This window comes from Cyprinodon tularosa, unplaced genomic scaffold (assembly GCF_016077235.1).
Source record: "Cyprinodon tularosa strain WSP-4 unplaced genomic scaffold, ASM1607723v1 ctg625, whole genome shotgun sequence".
In the NCBI taxonomy this organism is placed as follows: domain Eukaryota; kingdom Metazoa; phylum Chordata; class Actinopteri; order Cyprinodontiformes; family Cyprinodontidae; genus Cyprinodon; species Cyprinodon tularosa.
The window spans coordinates 143,338-167,969 of NW_024039369.1; the positions used below are offsets into that span (position 1 = coordinate 143,338).

Sequence of the window (24,632 nt, forward strand, 5' to 3'; positions counted from 1 at the left end):
CTGAGATGAAAGGAAGTGAGACGTCACTTCCCGGGTCCAAAAGGGTCTTTGGAAGCTCCTCCTGCGTCTTCATCTCCTCCAGACTGAAGGTTTTCAGAAAGCCTTGCTAAAGTGCATAAGCTTAGTTGGCATCTTCGAACCGGTGATGATCTTTGGAAAGAACAACACAACAATCATTACTGTGCTCTGAAATACTGGGTAATGCAAGAATTATAGGAATAATCCGCAAATAATATCAGATGAATTATTTAAAAAAAAGTTTAGCTTTGAGTTTGAGGTTTTATCCAGCAGCCCAACAAAGCCAAACAAAGTTTTTGATTAGGAAACATGCAAATTGAAGCAGAAGAACGTGTCCCCCCTTTGGAATGGGGGTCGTTTGGCTTCTTTGTTAGCCTGCAATGCCCCATACATGTCTGGCAGTGGCGACTGGCCCATAGGGGGCGCTGGGGCACCGCCCTCCCTGATGAGAAAAGAGAAACGTAAAATATATTTTTAGAAATTAACTCATAAATGTCAGTTTTACTCTCTAGACTGTGTACCTATAAGCAAAACAAATTATATAAACTACATTTCCCTTCCTACTGTCATTAATTTGTGGATTTCCACAGACAGACTCCTACCGTCTCTGTTCTGGGGGCTGTGATCAGACTGACCCACATTTGCAGAGAATCTGTCAATCATGTACTATTGCTAGGTGAATTTAATGGCCAATCAGCGTCTCGGAACTTTATGGTCTTGGGGCGCTGAAAATACTGCGCTTTAACAGGCTTCTGAACCCAAGCGCAGGTGCAGACAATTAGAGGGAAGATGGCGAATGTAACGACCGAGATGCAGCTTCCACCAAATTCGGTGAGATCCTTATTTATCTACCCGTTTGCCAGAAGAACATCCCTGTTGTAGGATATGAACATTTCATGTCATGGTTATTGTGACTGTGACGAATCCACCTCGTCGCTTAAAACAACCTCTCTAACTTTGCGCGCCACACACACATTCCTGTTATACTGTGTTTGTGAGGACCAATACACTCGCGCTGAGCCCAGTAGCTCCATGAACTTAAAACACACAAGCTGTTCCTGGTTACCTGCTGGCGTATTGAGGGTGCACACTTAATATTTCAGTGAGGTTAGCCGTGTGTGTGTGTGTGTGTGTGTGTGTGTGTGTGTGGGTGTGTGGGTGTGTGTGTGTGTGTGTGTGTGTGTGTGTGTGTGTGTATGCCACGGGGACGTGTCATCTTCAGTAGTGATGGGCTGTCTGAAGCCCCGCTTCGAGGCCTGTGTTGTCTTGTTGAGAGAACCACGTGACTGGCAACAAACGAGGCCTCGCATTGCATTGGTCACGTGACTGCTTCATTTTGCGTGTCGGTTTTCAAAATAAAAGCGCGATGAATCCTGTTGCTTCGTGGGGTGTAGTAGGTGGTTTGGTATCAGCAGAACAGTTTTCATCAGCAGTGGTTGTAATGGAGCCGTCAAAAAAGAGAAAAACCTCTCATATGTGGGAGTATTATGAGATGACAGATCACAATCACAACCTGAAACAGTGAAAAAAGTCCTATTCCTAAATAAAAACAATTAAACCTAAAATCCAGAAATTTCTATATTTTCTTTTGTTTAATCAGGAGATGCATCAGAATCACACATCAAAACCAGACTAAAAGCCATTAGAAGAGGCAAACTCTATGTGTAACTTAATATTAAGAATCAGAACTAGAACTCCTAGGAAGAGATGATTTTAAACAAATTCTGTCTTTAAGGAAGCAAGTTTCAAGCTCAAAGTATACAGAGTCTGCAGCAACAGTCACTCAGTTCTCAATACATTAAAGTAACACATCTTCATTGTCTTATAAGTCCATGACATAAAAGAAAACCTAACACCACCACTGATGGTCAAGGATTAGATTGGCTACAAATCATTTTAATCATTAAAACATGATAATTAAATAGGATTCTCCTCTTACTAAACATGAGTTTGATGAAAACTTTGTGACAATATTGCATTTCCTAATATTTGGAAGTATGATCCAACTGAGTAACAAGGCTGTTACAGTTTCACCAGCAGATGTCACTAGTGAGTGATGAATGAAGCATCGAGTAATGAACTTTTTTCAACACTTTGCGTTGGAAAGCTTCATTGCTTCATGAGGCTTCACTTGCCCATCACTAATCTTCAGTCTGGCGGCGTCTTTGCTGAGTTCAAACCCGAGGCAACGCTCAGTAAGCGGTTAAAACACAACAGTTGTTGGAGTGCGGAAGTGACGTCACCAACACGTGACTCGCTAAATGTTTGTCGGATTATATATTTTTTTTATTTTATGTTTAAAAGTCTGGTGTGATTGAATAAGTCAACGAATCTGTGTAAAATAATTAAGTTGTAAAAATTATTTGTTTTTGTACATCAATTGTTTGTGGAGGTAATATATGGACAAAACTGATTAATGAGAAGAAATCAGAAATAAGAGAGCCTGAGGGGAGGGGCTTAAACTATTTAATGAGGGCTGTGGGAAGAAAAGCGGCCATTTCTGTTTTCTGTTTCTTTGTTCCATTGCTGGTAACTGGAGGGAGGCTGAGGCCCAGAGGATCTTGTATGTTTAGTTTCTTTTGCACCCTGTTTTGAGTTTTTGAGCTCAATAAATCACCAACACCCGTAACCCGAATGAGCCTGGATTCTTGGAGGCCAAAGAACTAAAATCATCACTGTTACTGTTATTATATAGTAAATTAAATCATTACTGTTAAATTGTATTTATTGTCCAATTGTTTATTTGAATTCTTATTCTGGATTAGTTGGAGACATACACTAGGCTATATCAGCCCCACCAAAAATATTTTCCACCAGCCGCCACTGGTGTCTATGTCTCTGAAAGGAGGGGAATTAAGGGAATTGCTGGCCTTGCTGAACAGGCAGGGTCTTCTGTTCCCTTTTAAGGGGGTGGGGGCTGCGATGATAGCAGGAAGGAATCAACTCAATCGCTAAATTGTAGGTTTTTGAAAGCAGAAATCGGAGTCCACCCCCTCTGTTTAAGGTTGGTTTTTCTTTTCTTAACATAGATGGCTTCCTTCACACTCCTCGGAAACCACCTATTTTCTTTATGCAAAACGTGATCATTCTGGTCCTCAAAAGAATGTCCTTTGTCCATAAGCCATTTACCAAGCCTTAGTTGGACTACTGCATAAAGCCCCGAACTAAACGCTATTTCTGACATTTTGAATTTAAAAAGCTTCCTGGATGGAAAGTGAAACGTCTTTAAACTTAAAAACTAAGTGCAGTGGATTGCTTTTTTTTATGTTTTACTTTTTTAGAATGACTGTGATCTGGATGGCTGAGAATCTTCATCAGCATCAGATAAATTATTGAATTCAGGAGACAGAAGATCCAGTCGATATATTATGTTATTATTCTGATCAGTAAACAAGTGCTGGCTTTGTGAACCATGAAAAACAATAACATCGTTTGCAGCAGAAACATAATCCTAATTGTGGATCCTTTAAAAAAAAAAAAAGAGCAGGAATAAACAGTCCAAAACATGTCAAGTTTCCAAATATGCATTTAAGGGGGATTGTTACAGTGTGTGTGTGTGTGTGTTCCTGTCTAGCCATCAGAATGAGGACTAGTTTTCTAATCTAACAATCAAATTAAGGACCAGTTGTTGCAAAGTGAGGACATTTTTCCAGTCCTCACATTCTATTTTGCTAATGGTTATGCTAAGGTGTCAATAGGCTCTATGCACAACTCCACCACTTCCTGAACTTCAGGAGGCTCCTTTGCTTCCTGTCTTTCATGATTGGATGCACTGATTAATCCAAGTGTGTATGACCCAAGTAACTGGCCAGACACACCTGGATTAATCAGTTCGTCCAGTAATGAAAGACAGGAAACAAAGGAGCTACCTTAAATTCAGGAAGTAGTGGAGCTGTGCATAGAGCCCATTGGGTTAGGGTGAGGTATGCATTGGTAATGGTTAGGTTTATGGTTAGGTTTAGGGTTAGTTTCAGGGTTAGTTTTAGGGTTAGGGGATTGAAAGGGTTGAAAATGACTGCAAATGAATGGAAGTCAATGGGAGTCAGTATATGGTGTGTGGGGGTGGGGGGGTCTTGACTACGTCATTAAGGAGTTTATTTAAGCTATTCTGGCCTTTAGCTGACAGTGACAGGAAGTGAGTGAAGATGGGGGATGGCTAACAGCAAAGGTCTCCGGGTCGAGTTATACTGACCCAGAAAGAGACACAAAGCTGAGAAGAATCTAATTTTTTTGCATTTAATTTATTTCCAAAGGCAGCGTTGGTAGCTTTCTCTAAAATGGGAAGATTGGAAGGGAGTTTGTTTTTGTTTAACCAGACTGCAGCCCTTCCTGTACCTGCATCTAAAATAAGCAGCAGGAAAGAGGCTGGACCAGGTTTGTAAATAAGCTTGTAGTAACAGCAAAGTGGCTCCAAGCTCAATCTATAACTTGTTGGATGTCTTCATGTGAAATTTATAAACTCATTGGAAAATTCCAGCGTTGCTGTTTTTCATTTCAAAACGGAATACCGCACGATTTTACAACAAATCAATCATCCGGTGCTTGTAAAGCGTTTCCAAAGAGTCAACCTTAAACTGAAATTTTGCAATAAATATTACTAAACCTGCCTGATTGGTTGGGCTCCTCCTTGTTTTTTTCTTTGTGTGAGACCTATGCAGCATTTTAAGATCAAACTAAAGGCCCTACATTTATTACAAATATATCAAGTCCTCAGAAACACCAAATAACAGATTGTAAACAGTAACTGTTATCAGGTAGAAGCCGTTGGCTGCCTGTTTTTTATTCTTTTTATTTTTAAGAAATCCGGAATTTTTAACTGCTATATTTTTTTCTTACTTTCTGTAAGAACGAGCTGCAGATCTAAGTTTAAGGATATTGATTTTTCTCTCAGGCGTTTTACTTTTTAAAGTCACGTTACTTTAATATCTTAAGAAGTAGAATTTGATAAAATGCATGTTGCTCCACACTGATGTTTTTCTTCTATATTTTTTTTAGCCCATTTAGATGTTTCAGTTATTTAAACACATTTCAATATAGAGGATCTCTAACAAATAAAATAAAATAAAAACTTTTAAATGATATGTCACATATAAAGGGAAAAGGCTTCCAAACTGATAATGAATGAATTATTTCACTTTTTGTAATAATACAAATGTACTAATTGGGTTAACTACAGATTTATACATTTCTATTAATTTCACTCTGATTAAAACCAGACCTGCAGAACTAAGAAATGTCTTCAATGGAACCTGTTTGACGGCATGAAGTAGGCTAAATGATGGACTGAATTAAACCTATTTATAAAAGAGTTGGTCTAATTACCAACTTGCTTTTTTCTTTTCTTCGTTTTAATATCTGTAAAAACTGCTGATCTACAGATCTATAAATAGATTTCTATGAATTTTTTCTGCATAATTCTGAGGCACTCAGAGGGAGAACCGACACGTGTTTTATTCCCCTTAAAGCACTGGTAGGAAGGTACATATTTTTGGCTGTTTTGACGTCCATACATGGCCTCATTCCAACTGTCAAGCACGGTGGTGGAGGGATTGTGGCTGTGGCACATTCTGCAGTCAGCCTGGAGAGGACTTTGTAGGTAACCGTGTATTCAGTTAACCATCTGAAGGCCAAAGGACAATGAATACCTTTGGGTCTCTTCTCATCCTTCCTTCATTCTGTCGTTAACCTGGTTGGTAAACTTCAGAACTAATATTATTAGTTCTTTTAATTTATTTTACTTATTATTATTCTTAGTTCTAAGAGTAACAGACTCAAAGCTGTTTCTTCACCTACTTACAATTCATTTCTTCCTATCAGATTATCAGACAGAGCTCGCAGCTTAAAGTGAAACGTACCCCGGATGAGTTTGTCTGAAACACACAGAGACAAACATCTGATTTTAGAAGAAACCGTGAATATCTGAATGTTTGATGTGAGAAAGAAAAGACTTACTGGGGGTTCCCCTGAGGGAGAAGCAACCTGGAAGACAAACACAGAGCAGTTTGAATGCAGATGGATGTAAAGCTGCTGGAGTTTAGGAATAAAGCAGAGTTTACTTACATGAAGGTATCTCTGCTCGATGTTATGTTCCTGTAAAACAAGGAGCTCGTTCAGCGTCTCAATCTGTTCCTTACATGAACACTTTCCCACTTACTTCTGCAGAACTCTTCTCTACATTCTATTCATAAACTCCTTTGTGCATCAGGCTGTGCGTAAATCAGCTTACCTGGTATCCTGGGTCTCATTTATGTTCTGATGAAAGTCAAACCTAAACAATGAAAGCAGAACCACAGCAGGCAATGAAACTCAGCACAGATTAGCAGTTTTAGTATATTTTAAGTGTTCATAAGGTCATACAATAATCCATTACAAAATACTATTGTAGCTGTAAACTGCAGTTATAATGATAGAAAACTGAATTTACTGTTATGGCTCCCCCCCTTGTGGACTTTTATTTATGTGATTTATAGCTGTTGGTGTTCAGGTTTGGTTTGTTTCTGGTTTATTTGGTCTGGCTGGTGGTGTTTAGTTTAGGTTGACACACTGACCTGTGTTTTGTTCTGCTACTGGTACGTTTTTAAACAGTTTAGTGACTCAGTCAGTCAGAAGCAGCTCCTGTATCGCTCACATGACTTTCATTGAAATGACAGGCGCACAGATACAGTGTTGTCCTCTATGGGCTCCACGCACCGACGCATCAGTGTTGCTGGAACCAGCGCTACTTTTTGGTATTTTCTTCTTGGATTTTGTTTCTGTTACACTTTTTATTAAATCAGCAAAACTGATCTCTGGCTCCTCCTCTCTGCGTTTGGGTCCTCAACCAACCTACACCCTTCATCAGATACTAAACTTTATAAAAAAAAAAATGATAATGTGGCAAAAAGAAGAAAATATAAAACATATAAAAGTTGTAAGAAAAAAGGAAGCTAGTCAAATCTACAATAGAATAAGATTATAAATGTATAAAAAAATAAAGATCAAAATGAAAAAAACTTAAACAAAAAAGGAACTGAAACTAGTTTAAATGCAGCAAAATATGATGAAACATATTAAAGTGCAATTTCAAGGGACATCTCTATTACTATGATTTTCTTTTTAGGAGAGGGATTAAAAACTGATAAAAGTATCTAAAGTTAAACTTTTTTATGTACATAACTATAAACCACAGGAAGCTTCAATAGGAAATCCTCCAGTTTTCAATCCTTATAATTTCCCTGACTGATTACATTTTAATAATGTAATATGTGACATTTAATTATACAGGTCTGAGTTCATAATTCATAATCATTCAGTTCATAATTAAAAGGAACGAGCTCAGAGTTCAGTTCACACAGATGGAAATGAACTACTTCACGTTCATAGTTCACTTTTTCATAAATGAACTAAGTTCACAAACCTGGAAATGAACAAATTCAAGTTCAAGTTTGTTCAATAAATGAACTTGAATGAACTTCAGTAAATGAAGCCACAGTCGTGCACAATAGAAACTCTTGTTTCTATTGTGGGGCCACCCCACACCCAATGACTCTAATTATGACATAAAAAAAAAAATAAATAAATAAATATATATATTATAATTTTATTTTAAATTAAAATGTAAAATATTTCAGAATATATCAATATATATATTTTTTTGAAGTGCAAGATAAAAATTTTAACTTTAATGACTAGTAAATCGTCTTTTTTTTCAATCCAAAACTTTATTGAAAAGTTGCAAATTACAAAACATTGACAAAAAATGTCACCAGATATAGAACAGTATCTCCAAAATAAGTGTTCAATGATGGGGTACAATTAGAATGAAGTTAAAACATACCTAAACTTAAATAGATAACGGAAGAGATTTAAATAACAAAAAAAAAAGCAACATACGTTAACAGTGTGTCTACATTTTTTATGTTGATTCTTTGGATACAATTGAAGTAATTTTTTTAATCATTTTCAAACACAGGGAAGAAAGGTGGACCTTTGGAAAATTTGGTTTAGTGTTTGTGGAATTTTGCTATTAGAATATTCAGGTTAACCAAGGGTTCCATTTTCCTATCATTATTAGTTAGGGTTAGGGTTAGGTTAGTGTAAGATAATATCTTTGGCTTATAATTTAAGTGGTGTGTTGAAGTGCGATATGATGTAAACCTCAACTTCTTTCCAGAGTATCTGTGAAAATTTACATTAAAAAAAATAGGTGCTTAATTGTTTCCTCCTCAGTATTACAGAATACACAGTTGACATCAATCAATATTGATAAATTTTGCTAAGCGTTAGTATGTTATGTATAACTTTATATTGGATTTCTTTTATTTTGTTAGAAATAGCAAATTTGTTTGGGAGGAGCCGTGTTATTTTCCAGTTAATATCAGAGAAAGGAGGACCATACAAATTTCCCTCTCTGACTAATTTCCCTTAAATAGTTCCGTTTATGTTTATTGTTACATGACTAGTAAATCGTCATTCAATTTTTTGGCCGATTGGTGATGTATTTTCAGCCCTGGGGCGCAAAAATCTTTGCCCCATTGACTCTTGTTCAAAGTTGTTCATGTGCAGTAGCTCCGCCATAAAACAAAGGTACAGGAGAACTTGGGAGGTGACAGGAAGTGTATTTGCTCACCACCAGTGATGGGATTAATGGCGCTGAAAGTAACGCCGTTACCTTGTTTTAGTAACAAGTAATCTAACTAATTACTTTGACTGTAACTATATTGCAGTTACCATTGCAGCGCCCCGTTACTGCGCGTTACTCAGGTCGCACAATGAACCTTTTTTCATGACAGGACTCGTGCGCGCCTTGTCATGAGAGAGGGGAGGATGAGAATGGCCGATGTATAGTGAGATTCCATCTGTCAGTTGGGTAGGTGGGTGTTTCCGCTGGCGGGTGTTAACGTACAGCACACACAGAGAGATGGAGAGTGAGGAGGACTCCTGCAGCAAAACAGCGTTTTCCACATGGAAATACCGGTGTTACGTCGAGCTGCGTTTCCCCATCAGATACGGTTTCCCCTCGATCTCCGCACAGCGCAGGCGGCACGATTCACCGCGCAAGCGACAGGAAACGCGCATGCTAGCTAAAGGCGCGCAACAGTCGCCCTGTTGTCGCGCCACAGGAGAACTATGGAGAGCGTGAACGATCATTAGCCTATATGGAGAAAGGGAGAAAGATGGATGGATGGATGGATGGATGGATGGATGGATACTCTGCCTTTTCAACCTACCCAGAAACGCAAAAGTAACGCAATAGTTACTTTTACTAGTAACTAGTTACTTTTATTGTGGAGTAACTCAGTTAGTAACTCAGTTACTTTTTGGGAGAAGTAACTAGTAACTATAACTAATTACTTTTTCAAAGTAACGTGCCCAACACTGCTCACCACTTCCCGCCACAGCGCAGACGTTTTGCGGGTGATTGACAGGTCGAGAGAGAAATGGTGCAAAAAAAAAAAGTTATTTTCCAGGACCTGGTTCAGCTCTGAGGCTTGGCTAACTGCATGCAGCGAGGCTAAGGCTTTATCCTGCTTCCTGCCTCCTTTTTCAAACAATAGGAACTGATCCAGCATGGATAAAGGCAGCTAGGACTGATTTAAAGCACTTTATAGAAAAGGCAAAGAAGAATGAATAATCTAAGATTCACATGGAAAATAATAAAATATAGTCTAAATAAACACATTATCAGAAAATGTATTGTTTTTTTTATATTTAAAAAAATATAAAGTTGACTAACAGCTTCTCCATTATTAAACTGATACATTTTTTTTTAGGTTTGTGAAACAATAATAGACCATGCAAAATACAGATTTACCTTCATGAAGCCTCAGAACGACAAGATTTATGTGCAAAAAGTAAACCTGGACATGAAATTATGTGTTCTTTTTACAAAGTGTTTTCATAATGTTTTTTTGTTGTCGGCATTCATATAAATATACCAGCAGAGGCGTAGCCAGAGAGTTTTTATAAGGGTGGCCAGGCAATAACCACTGTAGACTGAGTGGGGGCCGAAAGCGGATTGGCACCAGAACCTCAGGGTCGATCTACACTGTTCCAACAGGAAACACGACCGTGCAAAACATCCATATTTTCTAAATAAAGACAAACTATACTTTCCTACAGCCTTCGCTAACAAGTAGATGATATTTCTAGATAAAAGGTATAGTGAATAAATCTCAGTTTTGAGTTCTGGGGCGTAAATTAATCATCACTCTCATTACTTTGTATCAATAAACATTCAGCATAAAGTTGATATTTACAAGCACAAATATCTACATAAATTGATTGTTTGATATGTTTTTATTTAAAAAAATTCATTGAAGACTCCCAAATGACTTGCAGAGACACATATTTTTCTCTTTACCCCATAAAACACTAAATCTATTTCTGAAGAGCCTGAATTCTGTACTTATCATCTTTGATGTTAGTATATTGATGTATAGATTTAACCACAAAAAAAAAATGTTTTAAATATTCCACTTGAGAGTATTACTGCTGTATTAGAGGGAAATAAATGGTAGGGGTGGCCAATGATTGGCTAAGGGTGGCCATGGCCACCCCTGGCCCCCCATCTAGCGCCGCCCCTGTATACTAGTGTGATAACTTAGTATACGTTTGATTGGTTTTGGTTTGAATTTATAGCCCCCCCCTGGAGAAAGCTCCACCTGCCGCCACTGTTTAAATGTGTGATAATAATATATAGAAAGAAATGGAAAATACTGGATGCAGTCAATGTTTCCTGGATGTGCAGTAAAGCCTTTATTACGGCAAATTACACAGAATTTCAGAAACATATTCATGAACTCCTTTGTGGATCAGGCTGTGCTTAAAGTTTAGGTCAGCTTACCTGGTATCCTGGGTCTCATTTATGTTCTGATGAAAGTCAAACCTAAACAATGAAAGCAGAACCACAGCAGGCAATGAAACTCAGCACAGATTAGCAGTTTAATCAATCTGCATCACATATTCGTTTAATCTTTAAGTTTTCTGAGAGTTCTTTTGAAAAGATCTGGATCAAAATGATTTCTTAGGTTCCTCATTCAGCAGCAGATATTCCCACAGATAGCTGCTGAAACCTTCAACATGACCCACCTGCTAAAGTTTGTTTTATCTAAACTGCAGACATTTGTTTAAATTCAGAGATCAGTTCTTACCCCGAGCGTTGAGGTGGAAGAGGACCAGCAGAGATTAAAGTAGCCATCATCATCATCAGCAGCAGCAGCATGGTGGTTGGAAGCAAAGCAGAAACTATATTCTGATCCAGATCAGACCGACTGAAACCATTTATAGCTCCCCCGTCTGATCTGAGATCAGCCTCGTCCTGTTTGTTCTCCAGCATCACTGCCGTCCGTCCGTCCGTCCTTCGCTGAGGGTCGGGTCATGTTTGGCTGAACGTCAGCTGAAGGACAGCGGTCAGTGATAAAGCTGAGATGATGTTTTCTGTTTTTATCTGATCTTTTTCATTCATTACTCAGCAAAGGTGAGGAGGGGGTTTGGGGGCTGTTCAGCTTTACAGCAAAATGATGATCGCAGGAAAATTAGAAGAAAAGATTGAAGAGGAATTTTCAGTAAGAAGAGAAGAAGGTCTTTTCTCCCTAAAAATTAGGAAAAACCAAACCACCTCATTCCAACTGTCAGCCCACAGGGGACTCTGTAGGTAATCAAATCAAATCAAATGCTGATATAAATTTGGTAAAGAAAAAAATTACAGTAGTGGGTCTTAAAGTATCTGTACATAAAAAAATCTGCAAACTTTAACAATCTGAAGCAACGTTGGAAGAAAATGGTGTAAAATGATTATTATCCCAACTACTGCATCAAAGGGTGTTATTTTAAACAGGCCGCCTGCGTCTCAGGTTGAATGAGGTTTTATAAAGTGTGTTAGGTCATGTCTCCATCATTTGGGTTTAAGCCTTAATCAAAACAAACATGTTTGAGTAAAAGTTTGAGAATCGCCCCCCCCCCCCTCCTAACTGTGACTTATCGAATGTGAAGGGATGAAAAACACACAATCAATCCAGCTTGACAATCACAAATATCTTTTTAATTTCAACATCTGTTACAATTTTTTAATTTAACACATCTGCACAAACACTGAGGGGAAGAGAACGGCTGCTTGGATCCGAGGGGAAACCAAAAACAACAAGAGGACTCTGTCACAAGAAAAATGAGCATCCACTTCCTGGAAAGCAGCGGCTCATCTCAGAGGACACGCAGTGTAAATAACCAGCGGATCAACGCGTTATTCAGCCGTTTATCGGAAGTCCTCAGCGGAGAACATGCCCTTGGCTCGGCGCAGGATGGAGTCCTTGGACGCATCGTACGGATGCTCTTTGGACGGGATCTCCAGCACTGCTGGGATGGACTGCATGTGGGCGTCGATGGCGTGCCGGATCATCTCAGCTATGAACTGGTTGATCAGAATGATGGCGATGTCGTTCCGCGCCAAGAAGCTCCTGCAGAGGGGAGAAGAGTTCAGCTCATCTTTGAAATGTGGAGATAAATCAAGCAGGAAACACATACAGGAAGATCAGAATATATAGATTTAAATCATTTTACTGAAATGAGTGACCGTAGTTAAAATAAAGAAGTTTTTCAAAAATCATTTGATAATATAACTAAGATCATTTTATAGTTGAAAATATGTTTAATAATCTATCAAAAGTAAAATATTTGTTTAAAATGATCAAATCTGTTTCTACAAATTTTTCTTACATTTTTTATCAATTCCTTTTTATTTTATTTTACTCTTCAACAATATTTGCATGTTTTAAACGACATAAAACAGCAACATATGAACAGAACATTTAATATAACACGAGCACATTTATTAATGTAGTTTTAACTGAATATAAAGGTGCTGAAAACGACAAACAATCAATTAACCTTAAAATGGTTTGATTTTGAATGGAGTCTGGTACAGATGCAAAATGTGTTAACATTTCTGCCAGTTTTTTATTTATAGTTATAAATAATTGTTATTTTATTACACCTCCCTTTAGACATATATATACAATATAGTACAAAATTACATTCAAATTTTATTTAAAGAGGATTTTCTGTCTAAAAAAATCCAATACGCACCAGACTCCATTCAGATTTTGACTAAATTAATGTTCGGGCATATTATTTGGTCTGTTTGTTTTTTCTTTTCATCTGAGGTTTATTCTCATGTAGCAGAAATGATCAAATAATCTGTTTATTTACGGTTCCTGTTTGTGTAAATCGGTATCGGGCCTCACTTGAACGTCTCCTCGATCTCCGTGATGCTCGTGTCCTTCTCCACCACCAAGAAGTTCGGCTTCCGGTTCTTGTTCAGCTCCCCGATCCCACCGAGCAGGAAGCCCGTCACCGTGTCCTCATCCCCGATCACCGCGATCAGTTTGCCTCGGCCCGCCATAGCCTGCTGCTTCGGTCCTGTTCTGCTCGGGAGACACGGTGCGGATCAGCAGCTTTGATCATGTGAGCCGCTGCGTCATAAGTCACGTGAGGGTGACGCAGGAGCAGGAGGCGGAAGTGAAGCTTCAGGCCAAAAACAAACAGCAGCTGAGATGGTGAGGCTTTATTTGATCTATTTTACCTGCATCGTTTTATTTTTATCTTATATATTTATTGGACCATGATTCCGGAATAAAGTCTGTTTATCTGTCGATCAATAAATCTGATTGGTTGGTTTGTTTTCCAGACGACGGCGGCTCTGACTGCGGGTCTGGAGCGGATCCCGGATCAGCTCGGGTATCTGGTCATCAGTGAGGACGGGGTTCTAGCTGTAAGTTTAAAGAAAAACTACAAAAAGTTGCATTTCCTGCGAAAATGCAGTGAATGCTGTAGGCTAAACTATAAGCGTTATAGTTAAAATGGTAGAAACAAGCTGAAATTAAAGCAAAAAAAAAAAAAAAAACTGCTGAAATGGTAGAAAACAAAAACGCTTAATGACTTTGCTAAAACTAGTGGAAACCAACAGCAGAAACATGGAACACATGTTATGAATTAACAGTAAAGAGCAAAGATTCCATGTTCCAGAAAGGGCGAAGGTCTATGGAAGGCCAAATGTGCCACATTTCTCTGTTTTTCTGCTTAAATAAGGTTAAGAATCTGGCAGTTCTCTCTGAAAGGTCAATAAGTTCAAAGTTTAAATCATTTGCTTTATTCTTTAAACCTATTGATGAGTTCAAAGATTATTTTTTTCAGAAAGTAAAACCCAAAGGTTACTCATGGGCGTTTTTAGACAGGGGCCAGTGGGGCCAGTTCCCCTGTAGAACTAATACTGGCCCCGGAACCAAAGAGATAATTCTATTCAGTTTATTTCTATAGCTCCAATTCACATCATGTCATCTCAGGTCACTTTATAGATCCAGTTCAACCAGATCATCCAGTCAGATTGATTCAAAGTTTTCTATCTAAGGAAAACCAGCTGATTGCATCGACTCATTGACTCTTCAGCAATCCCTCACACTAAGCATGCTTGTAGCGACAGTGGAGAGGAAAAACTCCCTTTGAACAGGAAGAAACCTCCAGCAGAACCAGGCTCAGTGTGAGCGGCCATCTGCTGAGGCCCACTGGGGTTCAAGGAGACAGAAGCAGCAGCAGCAGCACAGCTGATATTTCTCTCCAGGATGGAGTCACAGCCAAACAGGAACAGACCAGATGAAGCTACTATGAGAAAAAGCAGAGAGAGCAGAACGTTAGAGATTGAACTAACAGATTCTGCAGAGTGGGAGAATAGAGATAGAATGATGAAACTGATTGATTGGACCCAATTTATTTCATTTCATTTCAATTCTGTTTTAATTATGATTTTAAAAATAAGATGATCCCTTCAGTGGCATTGAGACAGGAAACTCAAAAAATTCTACTTTTTACAGCAGAATTTTTTTTCAGTATAGCTTAATTTCTGATTTGATCAAAAATAAATAAATTCTGAAATTTAAATGTAAATTGACCTAATATATCAAAGATTAGCTTGATATCCTGTTTTAGTAAATGTTTATTCAGCAACTAATTATTTCAGGTGCTTTTTTTCTCTTGCATTCATTATAAATGTATTCAAATATTTACAAATTTAATTAAACCAAATTAAATGACTTTACACAAATTAGAATGTAGAGAAAATACGTTTGTTGTTTAAGGTCTGGAATCCAAGCATTATCATAGAAAGTTAGGTGGAAGGATAAAGTGTGGTGGGAAGTTCTGCACCAGCAATAAGGAGAAGCGCAGCTTTCAGAGGATGCAGCTAAATTTAATTAGATTTAAGGGAGCAGAATGAGTGAATTCAGGCTGCTGTGGTCCAACGTTATCATCTATCAGGACCTGAAGTGTTTCTGCTGACATGATTTATGAGGATACTGATTAGAAATTCTACTTTCTGAAGGTCCTAAAATAGTTCTTTAAGTTCCATATTAATAATGATTTTATAAGCATAGATTTTTAATTCGATTATGACTCCTATAGAGGAGGGGATATAAAACAGGCCCTGCTGGCAGTCAGTAAAATATAATAACTAGAAATTGTCTTAAATGAACCCCTCCTGCATTAGAAGACTGGTTTAGTATCGTTTTAGATATTTAAATCGGAAAAGTTGACGTTTTCTTTAAGAACCCCAGGGGACATTTTTTGATATTTGTGATGAATGGATCAGGTTTGTGTTCCGCTTCCAAAATGATTTTTTATTTATTGTTTCCTTATTGAGGCTCAACCTTTTGAAAAAAGACTAAAAACTTGTTTTTCCTTAAACACATAAAATTAGTTTCTGTTTCTCATTTTTCTGGCTTTGCTTTTGTTTTAATTTTCTTTTTTTGTTTTATAAATGTGAAACCAAAAGCATAATGCATTTACCGTGTAAAAATAACTGTGATTTAATGATTTTCAATAAAAAAAATGAATGGAAAAACCAAAACAAATTCTAGTTAAACCCATATATGGTAACAGTGACTAACGCTGCCAGGTACCAGAAGCAGCAAATTAAGCAGGTCTCTGTGGACCAGAACCATAGAATCTATGAAGAACCAACAATGCAAATATGAGCAGAAGGCTGCTGATGGATCAAGCTGGGCTTCCAGAACCTCTCAGCAGAACCACAGGCTAAAAGAAGCCCCGCCCACACAGCGAGGAAGTGAACATGCTTTTCAGAATCCAGACATCTCTGCTTAGAATATCATTTAATTCAGTTTGGTTTTCCATATGAATCACTACAGGAAATAGAAGCTTAATAAAAGCTTTTATTTGTTAAAATGACTCACAAAGACTTTGGAATTATTTATAATATTACATTTTTTTAGTCGTACCCGTATGACACCTTTTAAAATTATCTATATGAACTACAATTTTTCCAACCAACCTTTTGAAGTGTTCAGAAATCAGCGGATTCATAATTAGATCCCCTCTCACAGGCGACATTAAGGTCGTCGGTTTTACTTGTGGTTTATTTTTGAGACCCTGCTTTGTGTTGATCTGCCTAAAGGTGGTTTCTGACATTAAGAAGTGAAGGAATTCTTTCTGTTATTCAGTCTGCAGGAGAGCTGGAGAACGACGAGCACACTGCAGGTGCCATAATGCAGATGGTTCGGACGGCTTGTCGCTTCAGGTTGTCCGGATCAACAGAAGCTCCGTTCAAACGCATGTCGGGTAATAAAAGCAAACATTTCCTGGAGAAACCAGGCCTCATCCTTCAGGTTACTTCAGACTCCAATACTAACCTTCCAGTTGTTTGTTTCCCTGCAGTGATTCTGGAGGACTTTGTGTACGTGGTTACAATTTCAGGTCAGAAAGTGTTTGTGGTTAAACGTCAGAACAACCAGCATGAGCCCGTCAACGCGTAGCGGTGCCGGGTGGAGCCAGCGGGATGAAGATGGCGTCTTTTTGGAACTGTTTTCTATGTTTAAGATGTCTGTATAATAAACTGTTTGGACGTTTCTGCTTGTTTGAACATTTCTGCTTCCTCCAGAAAAATGATCCTGCAGGATTTAGATGCATCCCTTCAACACGTTTATGTAAATAAAATCATGTCGGAAACAGCACAGTTGTCATGTGGGGTACCTCAGGGGTCTGTCTTTGGACCCATCCTCTTCCTTTTGTAAATATTTCTACTAGGTCAGATAATCAGTCAATTCAGTGTCATATCTTACATATCTTGTATGCAGACGATTTTCAACTATATCGCGCTTTCAAGGACACTGAGTTTAATGAATTGTGTTCCTTAACTGACAATTTTCTACTTCTGAACTCTAAAACTGTAACACTAATTATCGCATCTGAAAGTAAAATCCCTCAGATAAAGCAACCTATTGCTGACTTAGGCTCGTCTGTTTAGCCAAACCTCAAGAGCTTAGCTGTAGTGTTCAATACAGCAATGTCCTTGCACAACCACTCTAAACAGTTAGGAACTGTTATTTCTATTCAGTTTATTTCTATAGCGCCAATTCCCATCATGTCATCTCAGGTCACTTTCCAGTTCACCAGATCATCCAGTCAGATTGATTCAAAGTTTTCTATCTAAGCATGCTTGTAGCGACAGTGGAGAGGAAAAACTCCCTTTGAACAGGAAGAAACCTCCAGCAGAACCAGGCTCAGTGTGAGCGGCCATCTGCTGAGGCCCACTGGGGTTCAAGGAGACAGAAGCAGACATAGAAAAAGAAGCATAGATACAAAAGGCAACTGTCAACCAGCTCCACAGGCGGCCCCGTCCAGGAAACACACAGCCAGGCAGACGAGCTCCGAGCCAGCTCCCATGTCAGAGGATGAAGAGAGCACATCCAGTTAGTCACAGTCAGAGAAACAGGACTACACTGGAAAACAGGCCAAGCTCCAACATCTAGAAACAAAGGTGTTGATGGCAGCAGCACAGCTGATATTTCTCTCCAGGATGGAGTCACAGCCAAACAGGAACACGGTTTGGCTGTGTTGCAATAGTCTTACCTCATGGTTAGACTATTGCAACAGTCTTTTTACCTGTGTGAGTGAGGAGGGGCTTTACCGTCTCCAGGTTGTCCAGAATTCTGCTGCAAAGCTTTTAACTCACATTAGAACCCAGTTCACTACTTTTAGTGTCCTGAACGATCTAGTTCCTCCCTACATCTCTGGGCTGATAGAGCTCCATACTTTGTCCCATAGTCTGAGGTCAACGGGCCAAACATTGTTAGCGGTTCCACACTCGTTTATTTGCCTCCTTTTTTATGCCGTATTAATTCTGTTAATTCCTTTAAAAAGCAACTGAAGACGCTGCTGTTCAAGCAGGCTTTTTAATTAGATGTGTGGTTTTTATGGCTTTGTTTCCTAAAATGTTGATACGCACAGATAGAAATCACAAAGATGAATAAATTACTGACTTATAAAACTGAATCATTGAACTTGTTCGCTACCAGGCCTCATCAGAGCTGAATCAATGCTGAGTGGATTCAGTGTTGAAGGGATGAAACTTAAAGTTTATGGATAAACTATCAGGGATGCAGCTCCTCATTTATATTTCCTCTCTATTTATCCACACTTTGATCAGACTAATGATTTTTACAAAGTTGGAACAGATTCTTAAAACCTGAAAAATGACCCAAATCTGCACCAATTCAATGCGCTGAAAGGGCTACAGTGTAGGATTCAGAAAAAGATGTTGAAATGTCTAAAAGGTCGGACACAGGCGAGAGCGTATCGGGAGACGGAGACCAACCAGACCTACCACATCCTTGGCCCTATCTCAGAGGATTTATAGAAATTGAGCTTTCAGTTCATATAGCGGCATCTGGCTGGTTTCGTTAAAGATTACTTTCATACTTTCAGTAGTTTCTGGAGCGCATACTTTTTCACTTTTACTGGAGTAAAGAGGTCAAGTTGATCCTTCAACTTTTACCAGAGTGTTTTTAAACTGCAGCATCTATACTTCTACTGAAGTATTTAATGTGTGAACCTTTGACGCCACTGATCAATCCACGTTACTGAATCTGATCCGGTAACTTCTACGCCATTCTGGTTATTTATTGTGCATTGAATCAAATTTATCAACATTCAGCCTTTGCAGTCAGATCATGCTGTGCACCCCTGAAATTTAGAGTGAGTCAGCAGAACCTTAACTTGTGGTTTCATCCATTATATTGCAAACTTCAGTTGAAATACTTAACTTTTTATTCTTTTTCTATTCATTAAATGCATCCAAATAAGAATTTCCACTAATTTTCATCCATGGATGTGGTAACAAACAGCTTGTACAATAACCAGGAGTCGGTACCAGTAAAGAAAATCTGATCTGTGCATCAACAGTGAAAGACTGAAAACAGACCTGAGAAGAAAAAAAAATTTATTGCATCATTGTTGCCTCTGCTTTGTTTCTTCTTCACATTGATAAGGAATGATGAGGCTGTGGGGTCCGGCTCTGTGGAATGAGTCATCACATGACCAGGCAATGTGTCACCTGTCGTAAGCCCCGCCCACTCCTCCCCTCTCCCTTACAACACCCGGTCACGTAATCTGGAGTTAAAACGAGCAGATTAAAAGAAAACAAACAGATCTAACAAACTGAAGAAGAAGAGGATGATGGGAAACCAGGTGAGCTCAGAGTTCACGACATCACTTCCTCCTGCAGATACATTTATAACTTAAAAAAGAAACAAAAACCCAGAAACAGTCCTGTGAAATGCTCCTCATCTTCCTCCTCCTCTGTTTGTACACGGTGACATCAGTCGGTGACATCAGCCTGCTGCTTCCTGTCGAGGCTCTAACGTTTCGATAGCTCATTGGACAGCCAGTCCAGGCCCTCGTAGAGACCCGTCCCCTGAGTGGCACAGGTGGCCTGGACGTGCCACTGAAACACAAACGGAAACAAAAAAGGATCAGACCAAAAACTGAAGTAATACTGAGCAATGGTCATAAAAATGACTAACAGGATAAAGGAGGCCAGTAAATGCAAATAAAGTCGTCTCTTTCTTGCAAAAATCTTGAACGCAAGTGTTTGACGTAATCCATCTGGTTAAAGGAAGTTTTCAAATCCAGCCCAGTTCTGACCCAATAGGAAGGAAAGGGTTTGAAATCTTAGTTGCATCAATGCTGCAAAGGAGGGGGGGGAGGTAGTTGCCCTTGTTTTGTTATTTTTGCACAACCATTATCTGACTCTGCCGTAGGGAATATAACCAGCTGCTACATTTTAACGTCTTTAACACCTGAGAAATCCACTGATTTAACAGCTCATTTAATCCTTGATGGGTTTTTAAAACCACCAGGTCTGTAATGCAGAATGCAACCACAAGGAGGCAGCAACTGCCAGGCAGCAGCTAAAAAAAAAGGCAGGGATAGTAAAACAAAAAAGAAAACTAAACCCATCGTAAAATACATTAAAGTTGAGATGAATGCCTTCTTCAGAAATAATTAGTTTTGAATCATATATTAGAAATGATGAGGACTTCTATTTAGTTCAAGTTAGAGTAGAAACCTGTGGGATCTATCACCCCCCCTTAAAAACAGCGTATCAGAGCTCAGCCCTTCTAAATTCCCCAAAGTTCTGCTAAACAAGCCTGATCTTTAAATGGATCCTTACGGTTCTGCTGCGCAGGCTGTGCAGGCCCAGTTTGTCGGTGAGTTCGCTGACCCCCATGGCGTTGGGAAGATCCTGTTTGTTTGCAAACACCAGAAGGACGGCGTCCTTCAGCTCGTCTTCCTGGATCTGAGGGGATACAAGAGTCAGGTTGACGTCACCGTCGACCCACCGAGACCCCGGCAGAATCCTTGATCGCTCACCATCTTGGAGAGCTCCTCTGCCGACTCTGCCACTCTCTCTCTGTCGTTGCTGTCCACCACGAAGATCAGACCCTGCAGAAGAAATGGTCACTGATCAAAGCAGTCTGCTGTCTGAGACGCTAATAAACAACATCAGCGAATATCATTGGTTGGTGAGACACAAACCAAATCAAACCATCCGTGATTCTAACTTATTAAAAGTTAATTTCTCCACTGTGAGATCAGCAAAGTCAATCAATCAATCAATAAACATACCTGTGTGTTCTGGAAGTAGTGTCTCCACAGAGGTCGGATCTTGTCCTGACCGCCGACATCCCAAACTGTGAAGCAGATGTTCTTGTACTCCACTGTCTCCACGTTAAAGCCTAAAACATGCATACGCAGCAGATGATGTTAGAGCCGAGGCGGCTACATACTGAGCGCGTGCAGTAAGATACTTTCTGTCTAAAGAATTAGTAAAATACTGAGGAAAGAACAAACTTTCCATTTACGCAGATAACATTCGTTTTATACGTTCAGATAAGGCCTCAGCTCTTCTTCTGGATATTGAATCTTTAAATGGAGCAAATGTTCCTGATTTTTCACAACAGTAAGTTTGAAAGTTGTTTGGTCCTAATAAAAAATAATAATTTACTGCAGCTAGCTCTAGTTACAGCCTCTGCAAATTCAGCAGTCGGGCTTCTGCTTTCCTGATAAATGGGCAAAAGATTCACAGTATCTTGTTAGGTTGGTAGTGCAACAAGATAAATTAAATCTGCTCTGATGGGATAAAAACAAAACCTTAAACTACAAAAACAAACCAAAAAAGCCTCCCAATAATTTAATCTCATCAACCATCATGTTGAGCTTTGATTTTTTTAGCTTCCTGAACCATGATCCGTGTGCGATAAGACGATTTTTACTGCTTTGATTCGGCTCCTGCTGGGAAACATTTCCACCCAGGTATGATTGATTACTTACCGATAGTTGGGATGGTGGTGACGATCTCTCCGAGTTTAAGTTTGTACAGGATTGTTGTTTTTCCAGCTGCATCTAAACCCACTGAGAGAACAGATAAAATAGTCTAATTAATATGTAAATTAAATATGTTTTTATTTTGATATTTCTTTTAAACTTTGAAAGATCGTTTTCTGTAAAACAATTTTGGACCAAATACTGGCCCCTAGAGGACGCTGAAAATAATGCAGTTTTCTTTTTCTTTTTTTAATCAGCTTCGCTGCATCTTATGTAACATTTCTCTTCTGAAACATTGAAGATTTTTAAGCCGTTTGCATATTTGAACAAATTATTCACTCTTATTTTCTATAAATCCAGTTTTAGGAACAACAAAGTTTGGATTTTGACAAACTCACTGCTTTTTATCAACAGATTCTCAGATAAGCCGTTTGAGAAAACATGGAACTAAGAAGGTCAGTAAGTTTTCAGTTAATCTAGAAAGTTCTTTCAACTCTTTGCAGAAATTAAGGTTGTCATTCTAAAAATAAAAAAAAAATATCCAGAATTAGATCCATATAAATGGAACTTGACCCAGACAACAGATCCAGACTAAGAGAAAATGATTCAGAGTCACGCCTCTGTATCCAAAAATATTTCCAAACAGACGAAGCATTCAGAAAACTACAACAAATCATCTGGATTCAAAACAAAAAGAATTTAAAAAAGACTGAAATCCATCTATCTTTAAAAACTGTTAATCCTGGTTGGTGGAGGAAGATGCAAACCTAATGCAATAAAAGCCCAGACCTGGATTCAGACCCAGGACCTCCTCACTGCAGAAGTTTAATAAAAAAAAAAAGGAAAAAAATATGTCAGAAAAATAAATAGAATAGAAATAAATAGAAGTGTACAGAGACATAAAGCATAGATTCTGAATACCAAACAGAAATCCGTGAAAATATCTACTCCTGTAAATGGATTACAAAGTAGACTTGGATACGAGACAAAAACTAAAATAAACCTAAACATAGATTCAATTCAGTTTTTTTTTTATATAGAGCCAATTCTCTACTTATGTAATCTCAAGGCACTTTATAGAGACAATTCAACCAGATCATACTTGCAAATTGATTCAGAAAGTTTTCTATCTATGGAAAACCAGCTAATTGCATCGACTCAATTAAGGGTACTTGTTTTTAATATTCACAATGATGCCCATTCTGCTTAAATCTGGGAATCTTGGTTAACAAGAACCACATGGATGTGGGTATAAAAGACCATGACAGTCAATTTAAATATTTAAAATTGACCAGTAGCATTTAAATAAATGGCACCTGGTATATATTGCATGAATTATATCTTTGCTATTATAAATTACATGAACAACTCTAAAATAATCCAGATTAGATTAACTAGACGCAAACCTGATCTAGAACAGAAGAGGTTCACTGATAAAATATGAAACTCAGATCCAGATAGAAAAAAATAACCATGACACCAAATCGAGACAAGGCAGATCTAGACGTGCTTAGTGACTCTATAAAAGCTCCAGAAACACAAAAAACAAAAATGTACACAGACCTTTATCTAGATTAAAGTGCTAAATAATATTTATTCAATTGGGTCTGTGGAACCTGGTTGACTAAAAAACATCTAGAAAAAACAAACAAAAAGAAAAACAATAGTGATCTTTATAACAATGATTGACAACTGGATACACAAAGACTGGATCATTAAAATATGCAAAATGGAAAAGAACCAGACCTACATTATGAATCAAAGAATAACCTCCACAGGTGTGACTCCAGATTGCACAATTAGATAAAAGGAACATTAACAAAGATCTTGACCAAGTATCAACAAATTGCTTTTAAAAAAATCAGAGGATCTAAGGAAACAGAACAGAAATCAGAATTGGTACCAGTCAAAAACAAGTGGATCCAGATTGACCCAACTGGCTCATTAAAACACCCAAACTGGATCCGAATAAAAGAGGATTGGATCCAGGCGGAACCGGATCCAGAGAATAAATAGATTTAATAAAACTAATCTGGACTCATAATGACGAAAAAGGAGAATCAGAGAGCAGGAAAAGACTATTAAAAAATTATATATATATAAAAAAAAATCGATGGCGGTAGATAGGCATCTATAAAAACAGAAAATATTAAAAAATGAAAAAAGTTTCTGTATCAGTGAAAGCTGGTTGACTCTGATTCATTCAACAGGATTGGGCATTGAATTAAAAAGAAAGAACAATCAGATTATGTCCATTTTAATACATCTAACAGTCCTTCCGTTTAGCCCTGGCTGTTAGCATCTGCTAACTCCGTTAGCTGGATTTTTCAGTAAGGCTCACAGTAATGATGTAACCAGACTAAAACTTTAACCGAATAACAATATAAAGCCCCCCTGGTCTAAAGCAGCAGTCCTGCCGCAGAACACGCTTTGAGTCAGCCCCCGGTACCGGCCCGGTCAACTCGGAGCTAGTTAGCCTAGCCACAACGCTCACCCATCAGTATCCTCATCTGCTTCTTGCCGAACAGCCTGGAGAACAGCGACGAGATGGTCAGACCCATTTTTTAATAAACAAAGTGTCCAAGAGAGGCAGCCGGTAGAGGTGACAAGACGAGGACGGGAGCTGGAAGGCGGTAAGCCCGCTGAGGCTGCTGTCAGAACCGAATAACAGGTACAGAACAACCGGATCCGAGAGAACTGTGGGCGCTGCTCCTCCTTGGTGCCACGTCCAGGCCAACGCGGAATAAATGACGTCATGACTTTGAAAAAACTTTATTAGCAGCCCCAGAGGATGGGCGCGTTTGGGTTCACAGGAAAATGAAAATCAATTGAAATCCTCTGCTTGAGAAAATGAATTGTTTGAGTACAGATACATCATTCCGTGGAATACGCGAATCTAGTAGGTTTATTTCTAACAACTTTAATATAAAATGACAGCGACGATAAAAACCGTGGCTAAAGCGAAA

The 24,632-nt window shown here is 38.6% G+C and overlaps 3 protein-coding genes across 3 annotated transcripts; 1 reads left to right on the forward strand and 2 right to left on the reverse strand.

The window, feature by feature from the left end:
• Window positions 1-12,163: 12,163 nt before the first annotated feature.
• atp6v1f (ATPase H+ transporting V1 subunit F) lies at window positions 12,164-13,471 on the reverse strand. Its single transcript, XM_038307954.1, has 2 exons — window positions 13,239-13,471; window positions 12,164-12,452 (listed from the first exon to the last, which is right to left on the reverse strand). Exons 1-2 carry the CDS (start codon window positions 13,394-13,396, stop codon window positions 12,251-12,253), a joined length of 360 nt encoding a protein of 119 aa, XP_038163882.1. The 5' UTR covers window positions 13,397-13,471; the 3' UTR covers window positions 12,164-12,250.
• Window positions 13,391-16,907, forward strand: lamtor4 (late endosomal/lysosomal adaptor, MAPK and MTOR activator 4). Its single transcript, XM_038307955.1, has 4 exons — window positions 13,391-13,550; window positions 13,682-13,765; window positions 16,503-16,620; window positions 16,717-16,907. The coding sequence occupies exons 1-4, from the start codon at window positions 13,548-13,550 to the stop codon at window positions 16,812-16,814; spliced, it is 303 nt and encodes a 100-aa protein (XP_038163883.1). The 5' UTR covers window positions 13,391-13,547; the 3' UTR covers window positions 16,815-16,907.
• Window positions 16,908-19,262: 2,355 nt separating this feature from the next.
• Window positions 19,263-24,417, reverse strand: LOC119798475 (ADP-ribosylation factor 4). The gene is made up of 6 exons (XM_038307967.1): window positions 24,161-24,417; window positions 21,673-21,753; window positions 20,968-21,077; window positions 20,713-20,784; window positions 20,513-20,638; window positions 19,263-19,783 (listed from the first exon to the last, which is right to left on the reverse strand). The coding sequence occupies exons 1-6, from the start codon at window positions 24,225-24,227 to the stop codon at window positions 19,697-19,699; spliced, it is 543 nt and encodes a 180-aa protein (XP_038163895.1). The 5' UTR covers window positions 24,228-24,417; the 3' UTR covers window positions 19,263-19,696.
• Window positions 24,418-24,632: the final 215 nt, after the last annotated feature.

Bases quoted from the DNA above. Each gene is read 5' to 3' on its own strand.
- LOC119798475 (XM_038307967.1), bottom strand. From the start codon at position 24,227: ATGGGTCTGACCATCTCGTCGCTGTTCTCCAGGCTGTTCGGCAAGAAG. The intron at 21,078-21,672 runs GTAAGTAATCAA...TGCATGTTTTAG, and splicing joins CACCACCATCCCAACTATCG to GCTTTAACGTGGAGACAGTG. The intron at 20,785-20,967 runs GTATGTTTATTG...TTTCTTCTGCAG, and splicing joins ACTACTTCCAGAACACACAG to GGTCTGATCTTCGTGGTGGA.
- atp6v1f (XM_038307954.1), bottom strand. From the start codon at position 13,396: ATGGCGGGCCGAGGCAAACTGATCGCGGTGATCGGGGATGAGGACACG. The intron at 12,453-13,238 runs GTGAGGCCCGAT...TCCCCTCTGCAG, and splicing joins GAGATCGAGGAGACGTTCAA to GAGCTTCTTGGCGCGGAACG.
- lamtor4 (XM_038307955.1), top strand. The intron at 13,766-16,502 runs GTAAGTTTAAAG...TCTGTTATTCAG, and splicing joins GTGAGGACGGGGTTCTAGCT to TCTGCAGGAGAGCTGGAGAA. The intron at 16,621-16,716 runs GTAATAAAAGCA...GTTTCCCTGCAG, and splicing joins TCCGTTCAAACGCATGTCGG to TGATTCTGGAGGACTTTGTG.